This window comes from Myotis brandtii, unplaced genomic scaffold (genome assembly GCF_000412655.1).
Source record: "Myotis brandtii unplaced genomic scaffold, ASM41265v1 scaffold1044, whole genome shotgun sequence".
NCBI classification, from domain to species: Eukaryota; Metazoa; Chordata; class Mammalia; order Chiroptera; family Vespertilionidae; genus Myotis; species Myotis brandtii.
This window is the reverse complement of record NW_005353514.1, coordinates 217,348-231,381: the sequence shown is the minus strand read 5'-3', so window position 1 is coordinate 231,381 and position 14,034 is coordinate 217,348. Positions and strand designations below refer to the sequence as shown.

General features: G+C 38.2%; 1 protein-coding gene across 9 annotated transcripts in view; it reads left to right on the top strand.

Annotated features, from left to right (window-relative positions):
- RAB3IP (RAB3A interacting protein) overlaps positions 1 to 14,034 on the top strand; it is a 40,366-nt gene that overhangs the window by 6,646 nt on the left and 19,686 nt on the right. For 7 of the 9 annotated variants that reach the window (XR_001361901.1, XM_014538710.1, XM_014538700.1 and 4 more), the window contains exon 3: positions 10,114 to 10,209. The exons of the other annotated variants lie outside the window; for them this stretch is intronic. Coding sequence is in view for 6 of the 7 variants with exons in the window: in XM_014538710.1 (XP_014394196.1) it covers positions 10,114 to 10,209 (96 nt within the window). In the remaining variant the exon portion in view is untranslated. The remainder of the gene's footprint in view (positions 1 to 10,113; positions 10,210 to 14,034) is intronic. 9 annotated transcript variants of the gene reach the window in all.

Genomic DNA, 14,034 nt, shown 5'->3' with positions numbered 1-14,034 from the left:
CATCGATGAGAGAGAAACATCGATCAGCTGCCTCCTGCACACCTCCTACTGGGAATGTGCCTGCAACCAAGGTACATGCCCTTGACTGGAATCAAACCTGGGACCTTTCAGCCACAGGCCGATGCTCTATCCACTGAGCCAAACCGGTTAGGGCTCCTGTTGATTCTTATATTTCCTAAAGTGTGAGACCTATTGGTATAAGGAATTACTTTCATCTTTTAATTGTTCTTCCCTGAAAGAAAATAACTTAAAAAATAAAATCCAGTGGAATATCTTGCAGCCACAGAAAGTCACTCAAAAACACATACCTGCTCTAGCTAGTTTGGCTCAGTGGTTAAAATGAAGGGGGTTGCGGGTTTGATTCTGGTCAAGGGCATGTACCTCTGTTGCAGGCTTGGTCCCCAGCCCTGGACGGGGTGCATGCGGGAGGCAACCAACCGTCGTGTCTCTCTCACTTTGATGCTTCTCTCTGTGTCTCTCTCCCTCCCTTCCATTTTTTTTTCCTAAAAAAATCCATGGAAAAAATATCCTCCTGTGAAGATTATAAAACAAACAAACCATACCTGCACCAGATCTATGTTCAGAATGGCCCTTCTAACTGTGGCCAAGGATGTTTATAAATATTTACTATATTCTTTATAAAGAAACTAGAGGCCCAGCGTGCGATATTTTGCAAGACCCAGACCCACCACGCTGGAGGGACCCAGACTGACTCCCACCACGCCGGGCGGGAGGTGGGACCCAGCCTGACTCCCGTTGCGCTGGGCGGAACTCAGACCCAGAGTCAAGTCCCCCCCACCCGAGCACGCCTCACGGTGCATGCAGACCCTCCCACCTGCGCGTGCCTCGCTGGGCACACAGCCTCCTGGTGACCAGTCATTGGTTGTTCTGCTGTGATGGTGTCACGACCACGGGGTTTTTATGATAGAGATATTACTTGTGAAACCAGAGTACTCATGGCATTATATGAGCCTTATAGAGGGTAAAAATAAAAAATTTTTAAACTTTGTCCTTAAGGTGTTTCTAGTTGGGGAGAAAACACATGTATACATGGTAATGTTTCCCTGATTTTGAGTTATACGTTTTTCTCCATTTTAAGATCTCTGAGATCAGTATAAGTTTTAAAATTGCTCTCATCTGGACAATAATCATGACAGTCATCATTGACTACATGTACATACACTTGGTCATGGCTGCTCATGTGTGATTAATTGAATTGGATGATGTGTGTTGGGAGCTGCATTTCTTGGACTTAATTACTAGGTTAAATATCTTCAAAATGATCTCACTATGATATGACATTGATACAGAAAGAAAGGTACAAAAGAAAAGAATGACCTACAATAGCAATCTGTGTCTTCATCAGTTTAAAAGAGTTCTTCCTGTAGTGTAAAATGAAAATTCTAAGCAAAAAAGCATTGTATCATAGTTTCATTGATAGTATTTTTATTTTATTTCATCATTATTATTATTTTAATCCTCACCATTGCTTTTCAGAGAGAGAGAGGGAGGGAAGTGGGGAAAGAGAGACGAGAGACAGATAGACATGGGGGGAGGGAGAGGGAGTGATCGATGTGAGAGAGACACATCGACTGTCTGTCTCCTGCATGCCCCTGACCAGAGGCAGGGAGCAACCTCGCAACCCAGGCACATGCCCTTGCGTAGGAATCAAACTTGGACCCGCTGGTGCTTGGGCTGACACTCTAACCACTTAGCAACACTGTCCAGGACCATTGACAGTATTTTTATTTCTTGATGTATAAAATGTTTATCTTAAAAATTATGTCTTAGTACACTTGATCAAGAGTCTTGACACTGTGTTTTAAATATTTCTCGAATTTCTTTTCTCTGTTATTACCATTCTAAATCTATATTTCTTGCTTAAAATATTGCAGTGATCAACTGGTTTCAATTATTCCAGTTGTTGTTTTTTTAACCTAACCACACTGTCCAAGTTATCATTTTGAATTGTGAATCTGATTGTTACCATTCTGCTTAAAATCTGTGGTGACTTACCATTGCCTGTGTGTGCCACGTCCCGCGTGGCTCAGGGTTCGGGATCTGGAGAAGGGCCGCGCGGAAATGACAGAGACAAGAAATAATAATTTGGAAATAATGGGGGCCAGGCGGAGAGTCCAATGCAAGGGGAAGGACTTCACTGGTGCCCAGGCCTTGCCCACCTTTTGAAGGACTTCACTGGTGCCCAGGACTTACCCACCTTTTATTCAATTTTGGGTACACATATAGCCCTTAGGCAGGCAATTCCAGTAACAGACAATCTTAAAGGTCAATAAATATTAGTAAAGATTTACTCTGAGACTATTTGGTCAGGAAATTGCTTGAGCCACCATTGTCTGGACTAAACAATCGGTGCATAGCTCTGGCCCTTGCCAGGGCTCAAGGTTCACTAGTGTTCTGGGCTCTTTGTTTACACTTCTCTGATGGTAAAGACAATGGGTAGCTTCCAACAATTGCCTTTGAGATAATTTCTCCTCGTCTTTCAAGTAAGTCTCAGTTTCTTTTTTTTTTTTTTAAATATTTCACCTTTTTTAAAATGACTGAGTAGTGTTCCACTGTATATGGAACACCACTTTTTAAAAAATATATTTTTATTGATTTCAGAGAGGAAGGGGGGGGGAGAGAGAGAGAGAGAGAGAGAGAGAGAGACATCAATGATAAGAGAGAAACATTGATTGGCAGACTCCTGCATGTCCCACCCTGGAGATCGAGCCTGCAACCTGGGGGAATTGAACTATGAACTCCTGGTTCATAGGCTGATGCTCAACCGTTGAGCCACGCTGGTCAGAAGTCTCAATTTCTAAGCCATGGCTATTCAGGACTGGCCATAAGCCTAACTTTCTTGCATTATTCTCTTGTGGCATCCACTCCTCCCCATCTTTAGCTACTATAAACCATACTGTTTTATTCCTTCCTTTACATTTGGCAAACTCCTTTTTCTAGTATGTACCTATTACTACTATAGCTCCTATCAATTGCTTTGCGAATCTGTTTAAAGATTGGCTACCCTCAGTAGGCTATGACTGTGAAAACTATGGACTGGGTCTCACTTTTTTTCTGTGTGTCTAGCACCTAAATAAATGCCTGATGCTGACAGAAAAATTAGCATCCAATTAACAAAAAATTCATGTTTGTTGTTGAAGAAATGAATTTTGAAACGGTATTACAATAATGAAAAGTACAAATTAAATTCTAAAAATGATATTGACATTCAATACAAATTTGACTTCATTAGGTAGATTAAGTTGGACCTTGAAGCATAGAAAGAAGGTAGGCAGACATTTATAGGGAAAGGGTTAGCCCAGCTGGATGGGATCAGTTTGGGGAATGAAACAAGAATGAATCAACAAACAACAAGTGCTGGCGAGGATGTGGAGAAACTGGAACTCTAGTACACTGCTCGTGGGAATGCAGATTGGTGCAGCCACTATGGAAAATAGTATGAAATTTATTAAAAAATTAAAAATGGAACTGCTGTTTGACCCAGCGATTCCACTTCTGAGAATTTATCCAGAGAAACCCTCCTATGTTCATAGCAGTACTATTTACAATAGCTAAGAACTGGAAACAGAACAAGTGCTCATCAGTAGATGAGTAGATAAAAAAGATGTGGTACATTTACACAATGGAATACTATGCATCTGTAAAAAAGAAGGATCTCTTACCCTTTGAGACAGCATTGATGGACATGGAGAATATTATGCGAAGTGAAATAAGCCAGTCAGAGAAAGACAAATATCACATGATCTCACTTATATGTGGAGTCTAATGAACATAATAAACTGATGAACAAAATAGCTCCAGAGGCATGGATGCATGGAACAGACTGAGAGAGAGAGCTCAGAGGGAAGGGGTGTGGTGAGACATGAAGAGATTAACCAGAGAACTTATATGCATATATGCATAGCCCGTGGACACACACATTTGTGTGGTGAAGGCCTGAGAAGGCAGGGGCTGGGGGTAGATGAAGGTGCAGGGGGAGCAAATGGGGGACATCTGTGATACTGTCAACAATAATAAAGAGTGAATCAGACCAATTTAATTCTAGCTTTACTGTGTGGACCAAGGGAAATAACTCTGAAAAAGGAAATTGAGCACATGTAAAGGGTCTTTAGTATTAGGGTGAGGTTTATGCCACTTTAGTAGACTAGGAAGTGATTCAAGAATTTTGCTTTCATGAATGACATATGTATTGCTCTAATAGATTGAAAGCTTCTCAAGGGGTAGTATCTTACTTGGTTTTGTATTCTGAAGGAGTACCATAGTGCCTACCTAGTAGGAAAAGTTGAATGAATTGACTTAGTTCTCATATATACTTACAAAATAGTAAAATGTTAGAGTTTAAAAGAACCTGATATTAAATTTATGCATTTACAGATTTATAAATTAACTCAGGGAAAATTGGCACCTTCATGATATTTTTCTTTTCAAGAATGTAGTATATCCTTCTTTCTGTTTGTTTAAGTCTATTTCTATATTTAGTAGTATTTATTTATTTGGGAGTATTTTAAAGTTTTCATTTTGCATTGTAGTCTTTAGCATTATTAAGTTTCCTTTGTCTCTAATGATTTTGATCTGTATTCTGCCTTTTCTGTTATCAAGATTGACAGCCCTCTTTTATTTTTATTATATTTTTAGTATACTTTTTATATTCTTATATCTTTACTGTCTGAATCACTTAGTTTTATGTATGTCTCTTGTATAGAGAACAGAGAGATTTTTGCTTTTTTAGCTAATCCTATATAATAAAAGGGTAATATGCAAATCTACCAAACGGCGGAATGACCAGTCACTATGACGCACACTGACCACCAGGGGGCAGATGCTCAACGCAGGAGCTGCCCCCTGGTGGTCTGTGCGGTCCCATAGGGGGAGTGCTGCTGAGCCACAAGCCGGGCTGACAGCTGGTGAGCGCAGCAGCGGTGGCGGGAGCCTCCTGTCTCCGCCGCAGCTATAGATGTCCGACTCCGTCAGTTGGACATTCCCCAAGGGCTGCCGGACTGCTAAAGGGTGCAGGCTGGGCTGAGGGACACCTTTCCCCCTCCCCCCAAGCCAAGTGCACGAATGTTGTGCACCGGGCCTCTAGTCTGAAAATAATTTTAATAGGTGAGTTATGTCCATTTGCATTTATTGGTAAACGTGCTATATTTGGGCATGTTTCTGTTACATGGCTTTCAAATGTCTTTTCACTATGTGCTCCATTTTTTTGTGTGTGTGACCTCCTCCTCCTCTTTTCCTTTTTGGTATTTTAGAAGGTTTGATTTCCATTCTAGTTGTTACCTTTAATTGAAGATATAAATATCTCCTAGCCCTTCTTTAGCTACTGCCTTTGTTCCCTACCTTGAAAAATACCGAAATTATCTAGTTACTGTTTCTTTTTCTTGTATAATTAAATTGTAGTTAAAATAATGGTAATCTCTATGGTGTTAAACATGTTTAGGTTTATACTAATTGATTTGTGAGCCTCAAAGTGATTTGTATCTCTTTACTCCCAGTTAATATTTAAGATGTTCTGAATTTAGTTTAATCTTTCTCCTATTTTTTGTTTGTGTGTATTACTTTTACATTCCTGAAGCTTATAACATTTATATAATTGTTTTGTCAGCTTTATTCCCATTTTATTTATTTATTTATTATTAATCCTCACCTGAGGATATTTTTTCCATTGATTTTTAGAGAGTGTGGAAGGGAGCAAGGGAGTGGGAGGGAGAGGGAGAGAAACATCGATGAGAGAGAGAGAGAGAGAGAGAGAGAGAGAGAGAGAGAGAGAGATGGATTTGTTGCCTCCTGCACTCACCCCCACCATGTACATGCCCTTGACCAGGAATCGAACCTGCAACCCTTCGGTGCATGGGCCAGTGCTTTCACCACTGGCTAGAGCTATCCCCATTAAAAAACAAAACAAAAACAAAAAACCAACACTTTATTTTTTAGAGCAGTTTTAGGTTTACAGAAAAATTGAGAGGGAATTACAGAGTTCTGATAAAACCCTGTCCCAACACACACACAACCTCCTTCATTATCCACATTCTGCACCAGAGTTTTTGGTGTTACAACTGATGAACCTACATTGACACATCATCATTTCCCAAAGTCCTGTATTTACATTAGGGTTTACTCTTGGTGGTATACATCTATGAATTTTAGCAAATGTACAGTGACATGGAGCTACCATTACAGTATCATCCAGAATAGTTTCACTGCCCTAAAAATCCTCTATGCTCTACTTATCCCTCCGACCCTCTAAACCCTGTTAACCATTGATCTTTTGACTGTCTCCATAGTTTTACTTTTCCAGAATGTCATACAGTTGGAATCATACAGTAAGCAGCCTTTTCAGATTGGATTTTAAAATATGGTAACATCATTTATTTTCTTCCATGCTTTTTCATGGTTTGGTAGCTCATTTCCTTTTAGTCCTAAGTAATATTCCTTTATCTGGTTGTACCACCACAGTTTATTCATTTGCCTACTGAATTTTTTATCCATTCACCTGTATTTTGGTTGCTTCCCAGTTTTTGCAGTTATGAATATATAAACATTCAAGTGCAGATTTTTGTGTGGACGTAAGTTTTCAGCTCCTTTGGTTTAATATCAAGGAGTGTGGTTGCTGGGTTGTATATTAAAATGTGTTTAGTTTTTGTCAGATTGCTTTCGGTCTGTCAATCAGCCAGTTACCTTCCCAGAGACAACCTGGTTAGGAAGTTCTTATGTATTTCCTTAAAGGCTTTCTGTATGCACGAAACTAAATATTACCTATTGAAATATGTAAAGGTGTTTAAGCACTGTTCACATCTTGAATTTTTTACTTAAGCTATCTTGACTATTTTCTCTCAGCATTCACATTAACCATAACCCCAATCCTGAAATTGAACCCATTTCATTGTATGGATTACTGTAATTTATTTAACTACTTCCTTATTAATAGGTATCTAGGTTATTTCTAATATTTTCCCATACCAATCACTGTTGCAATAAATAGTCTTATGTATATTTTTTAAAAAGAATATGTTTAATTTTATAAAAACTTGAATTGTCTTCCACAGTGGCTGTACCATTTTGCATTCCCACCAGCAATGAATGAGAGTCCCTGTTGCTCCCCATCCTTGCCAGCATTTAGCGTTGTCTGTGTTCTGGTTTTTGGTGGTACTCATTTTAATTCTCATTTCCCTGATTTCATATGATTTGGAACATTTTTTTTCCATATGTTTACTTGCCCTCTGTATGTCTTTTTGGTGAGGTGTCTGTTCAGATCTTTCGCCATTTTGTAACCAGGTTGTTCATTTCCTTACTATTGAGTTTTAATAATTCTTTGTATATTTTGGACAAACATCTTTATCAGATATGTCTTTTGCAGATATTTTCTCGTGTTTTCATTCTCTTGATATCCACATCTTTTAGTTGTAGTTCTATAATTAAATATATTTGCTGCTTATCCTCAGTCTTTAACATTATATATTCTTCATTTTTTTCTTGATTATCTGAAACTCATTCTCCACTTGACCACTCAGGCATGCTCTGGGAGAGATATTCTCTAATGTTTTACAGGTTTATAACTCTTTGTCTCTGACATTACACTTGAAGGACACTTTGGCTGGATTTAAAATCTTCATCTTGCCTGGTGGTATGGCTCAGTGGATTGAGCATTATCCCATGCACCAGGAGGTCTCTGGTTCAATTCCCAGTCAGGACACATGCCCCGGTTGCAGGGGGCGTGCAGGAGGCAGCCAATCAATGTTTCACTCTCATCGATGTTTCTATCTCTCCCTCTCTCTTCCTCTCTCTCTAAAATCAATAAAAAAATAAAAATAAAAAAATCTTCATCTCACTTTTTTTTTTAGTATCTTAAAAATGTTATTGCATTGTTTTCTAATATAAAATGCTGTTGATGTTTAATACCAGCCTGATTTTCTTTTCCTTATAGGTGACTTGGCTTTGTGTTTAACTTTTTTATAATGAGAACTTCACAGATTTTTGTCTGTTTTCCATGTTTTAATGAATTGGATTTTTCTGGAATATGGGAAGGAGGTTCCTGTGAAGGAGTAGGATAAACCAGGATAACTTTCTTAGTTTTACGTTCAGGGCTTTCCCTTCTATTGTTATTAGTGTATCTGTGTAGCCACTTCTCTCAGAGGTAAGCCTTATTCAAAATTTTCTCCTCTAGCCCAGTGTCTCTGTGAGCCTTGCAGCCTTAACATTACATCATAAGATATATTTTCATAGTATTTTCTGTGGTCTGTTTCCTTTGGAACATTGCCCTGACCTTCCTCCTTTAATATCTGAACTTCTCTCTATCTCCATTGTTCCTGCCCTGCAGTTTGGTTTCAGATAACATGAGTTTTTCCCTTAGCGTGGTGCTGTGTCCTGGAAGGGTTTCTCTGCTGGATGCTTTGAGAGAGCTGAGAGTGTAGAGCTTCACAGTAGGACCATTTGCTTCCTCAGGACAGATTTTTGCGCTCACCTGCAATATGGAGCCTGAGAAAACCTTTCCCTTTTCCCCATTTGTTCTCAGTCTGTTCTTCCAGTTTCCACCAATGGTAGAATCCTTTGCTTTAGGGGTATTTACAGTGATTTTTTGGGTTCTGGGATTTTGCAGGGTACCTCTGTAGTCCCATTTACTTCCTGTTGCTCCCTTTCACAGAGTTGCTGATCCTGCAGTGTTGGCAGTGCAGCCACATCCCCTCATAGTCTAAGCTTTGAGGGGATTCTCTTTTACCTACTTTTATTGAAGACTAGAGGCCCAATGCACGAAGATTCGTGCAAGAGTGGGCCTTCCTTCCTCTGGCTGCTGGCACCGCCTTCGCTCCAGCCGGAGCCACCTTTCTGCCTTGCCACGCTGCCCAGAGGCCAGGAGCAGCTGGGGGAGTGCAGAACGCCTGCGTCATCGGTGATGACGCAAGCGTCCCACCCTGCCCCTGGCCACTCGGTGCCTGCGGCGCGTGTGTGCTTCCCACAGGCCCGCCAGCTTTGTTGGGTTAATTTGCATACTCACTCCTGATTGGCTGTGGGGCGTTGCAAAGGCACAGTCAATTTACATATGTCTATTATTAGTGTAGATGTAGTCATTGGGTTTTTCTGATATCCTATTTGGTATATTTAGCTTTCAGGAGTTGTCCTTGGGAAATTCAAAAACTTTGCTGCCACCACAATAATTACACAACTAAGCCATTATTTATTAGTTCAATTGTGACCAATATATAAGGAGCTTGAATTTTTTTTTAATATCTAAATTTGATGATTAATTTAGGGCAACATAAAATTGCATATTAGTAACATCTTAAAATTTTTTACATTTACATCATTTTTTATTTTTCAATTATAGTTGATATACAATATTATATTAGTTTCACGTATAGACCCCAGTGATTAGACCAGTGGTCGCCACTGGTGGTCTGTGAGGTCTCAAAGGTTGGCGACCGCTGGATTAGACATTATATAACTTACTAAGTGAACATCCTGATAAGTCTCGTACCTATCTGACAATCATACTGTAACATCTTAATATAGAAATTTTCTAACATTTTTTGTGACCTATTGGGAGTTATGTATAAATGTAAGATGTGATTTTTGTTATTAACATTCTTCTGAATTTTAAATAGGCATCATTTGTCTCTTATTGTAGTGTTAAATGGTATAGTCTCCTGATGGAAACTTTAGACTAATTGTGGTATATTACATAAAATTATATACAAACAATTTTTAAAGCAAAAATGGGCAAAAAAACCTGTTGAACTTTTATTGAATATGCATAGTTGAAGAAATTGCTTGCTTGATGGAAATAAATATGTTCAGAGAAAAGTTAAAGGAAAAAAGAATGAAATCATTTAATTGTTTATTTTCACACATAATATATAATATTTAATCTTTGGATGTTTATGAAACATGAAAATTTAATATGTGAGTTAGAATTATTTGTAATTTTAGATTTGCCTCATTGTCTTCCACATAGCAAGTGCTAAATAAACATTTTTAGGGTGAATATTGTAGGAGGGGACAGTATTAATATTTTGTAATCTTATTAGTAAAGATTATATAGTCTGCTGAATCTGACTTAAAACTATGGAAACCCAAAATAAAATGATCAATTTCTCACAGGAACTGAAGTTAAAAGATGAAGAGTGTGAGAGGCTTTCTAAAGTACGTGATCAACTTGGACAGGAATTGGAGGAACTCACAGCTAGTCTGTTTGAGGTTGGTCTATTTACGTCTTGGCCAAAAGCAAAGTCGTGATTATTATATATTGATAGAGTTTTTTATTTGAGGAAAAATATGCGTAACTTTATACATATTTATAAGTCTTCTAAGAAAAAATAAAATTTTTAAGAAATATAGAGACTGCAACTTAAAATGCTGTGAAATGAAAAAACACTATGGGCTACCAGTATGAGGTTGTTTAAATATGGATATGTGGAAAGAAAGGAGGTAAATTTAATTTTGATTTTCACCAAATACTTAGGGACTGCTTTAGAGTAACTTTGTATGACTCTACAACAAAGATGGCAAACCTTTGATATATGTCTGATACTGGATGATTTGCGGAATGTTAGGAGGTACATACACTTCTAATATATATATATTTTATTGATTTTTTACAGAGAGGAAGGGAGAGGGATAGGGAGTCAGAAACATTGATGAGAGAGAAACATCGATCAGCTGCCTCCTGCACACTCCCCACTGGGGATGTGCCCGCAACCAAGGTACATGCCCTTGATCAGAATTGAACCTGGGACCCTTGAGTCCATAGGCCGAAGCTCTATCCACCACTTGGGACCAAAATTTTTACCCAACTCAGTGTTTCTCAATAGGGCAGCCACTGATATTGTAGGACATTTAGCATCCTTGGTATATTATTCAGGATTCTCCAATAAACAGAACTAATAGCATGTGTGTATATACATAGATACATATACACATATACAGAAAGAGGCTTATATAAGGAATTGGCTCATGTGATTATGGAGGCTGGTAAGTCCCAAGTTATGCAGGGTGATTTGGCAGGCTGGAGACCTAGAACAGCTGATGGTGTAGTTCCAATCCAAGTCCAAAGGCTCAAGACCCAGGAAGAGCTGATGTTTCAATTCAAGTCTGAAGGCAAGAAGAATTCTCTCTTATTCTCTGGGGATCAGCCTTTGTTCTATTCAGGTCTTCTACTGATTGGATGAGGCCCACCCATATTATGGAGGGCAGTCTGCTTTGCTCAGTCTACTGATTTTAATGTTCATCTCATCCAGAAACACCCAGAATAATGCTTGACCAAACACCCTGTGGCCCAGCCAAGTTGACATACAAAATTAACCATCATACTTGGCTTTGCCCCCAAATGCTAGAAATACTCCCTGATCATTTTGACAACTTATAAATATCCATGAGGGGTGAGTAGAGGATAGTACTTCCTTGCTGTTAAAAATTACTTCCATGGAGTGCCTCCTTTAGGTTAGCCTCCGTTCCTTATCAAAAACATTGATGTGTTACGAGGATACCTAATGTTGTTATCACTTATCGATATTTTTTTCTCAAAAGTTTGTTCTTAAAACTTTTACAAGATTTTAGTGGGAAAATTTCTTCATCCTTTATTTGTATTTATGCAGCATCTGTTTCATTGTTGGATATGCATGTTTGCTCACATAGTTGCAATACTAATACATTTTATACGTTTTTTTCCCAAATAAAACTCTTTTCATGCTACTGCATACTCAGTGTAATGAAAGAATAATCTATCAAATATGTATTCCACAGTTTCTATCATTATAAGTAGCATTGCAGTGGATATCTTCAGACATGTGAGCTTTCCATGCTCCCTCTGTTCCACACTTGTTTGCCCTCTTCTTTGTCTTTGTCTTTTTTGGAGTCATTTTCTTTCATGAACATTTAAAAACTAATTTATTTTGTTTAGTTAACTAGTCATTGGAGATGAGAGGAAGAGGAATTTAAGGTGGAGGAGAGTGGAAAGTTAAAGATCTGAAATAGGAGCTGTGTGACCTGTTACATTTTATATGTACAAGGGGTATACAGAAACATAAGACTTTTTCTTCCAATATTGTCTGGCAAAAGAAAATTTTGTAATGATATGGATACTAGAGAAGAAAGCAAGCATGTTATACTACTTATATTAATTTTGATTTCTTACCTGCCTGCCCTAATTTTAGCCATACTTAGCTCCACCTTCTGTACTTACATGTATATTCTGTTAGATGAAATAGAAAGAAACTAACGGAAAAACTTTTTCCTCTCTGTAATGCAGCGGTTCTCAACCTGTGGGTCGCGACCCCTTTGGCAGTCGAACAACCCTTTCACAGGGGTCGCTTAAGACCATCCTGCATATCAGATATTTACATTATGATTCATAACAGTAGCAACATTACAATTATGAAGTAGCAATGAAAATAATTTTATGGTTGGGGGTCACCACAACATGAGGAACTGTATTTAAAGGGCCAGAAGGTTGAGAACTACTGCTGTAATGGGATGTGAAGTACCAGAAATGCAGTTTGTGCTATTAATGAAAAAGTATATCTAAAAAACATAGTTTTGGGGTCCCTAACCTGTCCCCTACTCTTACAATGGCTAATAGCATTGACACCGTAAACTTTCTGGGAAAGAAATTACAGTGATTAAACATGATTTTGGTAATGAAGAAAGTTGTATTTGAACGAGTTATTTATGAATTTTGAAAAACAGTGCTAAAAGTTTTTCTCTGGTCTTAATTGTGGCTTTGTGATCTCAATGTACCATTGTCTTATGAAAAGAGTATTTGCTTGCATTTTATGATATGTATATACATGTATAGTTTTAAGAATTAAAGATTATTCTGAATAAAATTAATTTGTACAGTTTGATAAATTTACCACGTAAATTCAAATTAGCAGTTTATTAATGTATTATGAACAAATAATCTTGAATATAATTATACTTTGTATCAAAGTTGAGTCTTAAAAGTATCAAATCGAAGAACTTTAAAGTTACACACACATATATATATATTTTTTTCTTGTATCTCAGATTTAGAGATAAAGTGAACTCCATTGAAAGAATGCTTTATAAAGTTGTCTACATTTAACATAGGTAATCTTAAGATTTTAAAAATACTTTGTCAGCCAATTTTGGTAAATTTTTGTGCTGTATCTGGTTTTCTCTCCATAATGCTAGGCATAGAGTACAAATTATTGTTTTAATCTGTGAAGAAAATGAGGCATAGATAAGGAGCAGTGCTGGGACCTCGACTCTTGCCTTGAGTACTATGAAAATCATAAGTGGCAATTCCTTTGTCTCAAGCCACAGAAAAGGAGTCATCACTGAGGCCCCTCTTCATCCTACACTGAAACTGTCCAAAAGGTCCTGTGACAGTCCCTGGAGAACATAAAAAATCTGTCTGCCTTTCTATTTTGAATCTGCTGTCACCGTCTTCCAGCCACCATCGCTTCTTACCTAGATCAGTATATGCCAAACTTTTTGTTCATGTACCTGATCTGTAAAAGAAATTGAGCATGTACCTTAATTATGATGAAGATACCTGATATTTACTGAGTGTTCCCTGTGTGCTAGGCACTGTTCTAACAGCATATGTACTTACTCATAAATTATATGCGTACACTAAGTCATAATGTGTCGCATTAATTTTGAAAAGAGTAAGAATAAAAATGCGTAAAATTTTTTGTAATAGTACAATATACTTTCTTCTCACTAAAACATACTGTGTATATGTGTGCATTTGCTTACAGGGTTGAGCAAAAGCAGATTTACAGTTATTTGTATGGGAAACAATGTAATCTATACTAATAAAAGGGTAAAATGCTAATTAGACCGGACATCTTCCGGACTTCCTTTCAGACAAAGCCATGGTGGCGGGGCAGAGGCAGTTAGGGGGATCAGGCCAGCAGGTGAGGGCAGTTAGGGGTATCAGGCCAGCGAGGGAGCAGTTAGGGGATGATCAGGCCGGTGGGGGAGCAGTTAGGGGGTGATCAGGCTGCTGGGGGAACAGTGAGGGGGCATCAGGCTGGTGGGGAACAGTGAGGGGTG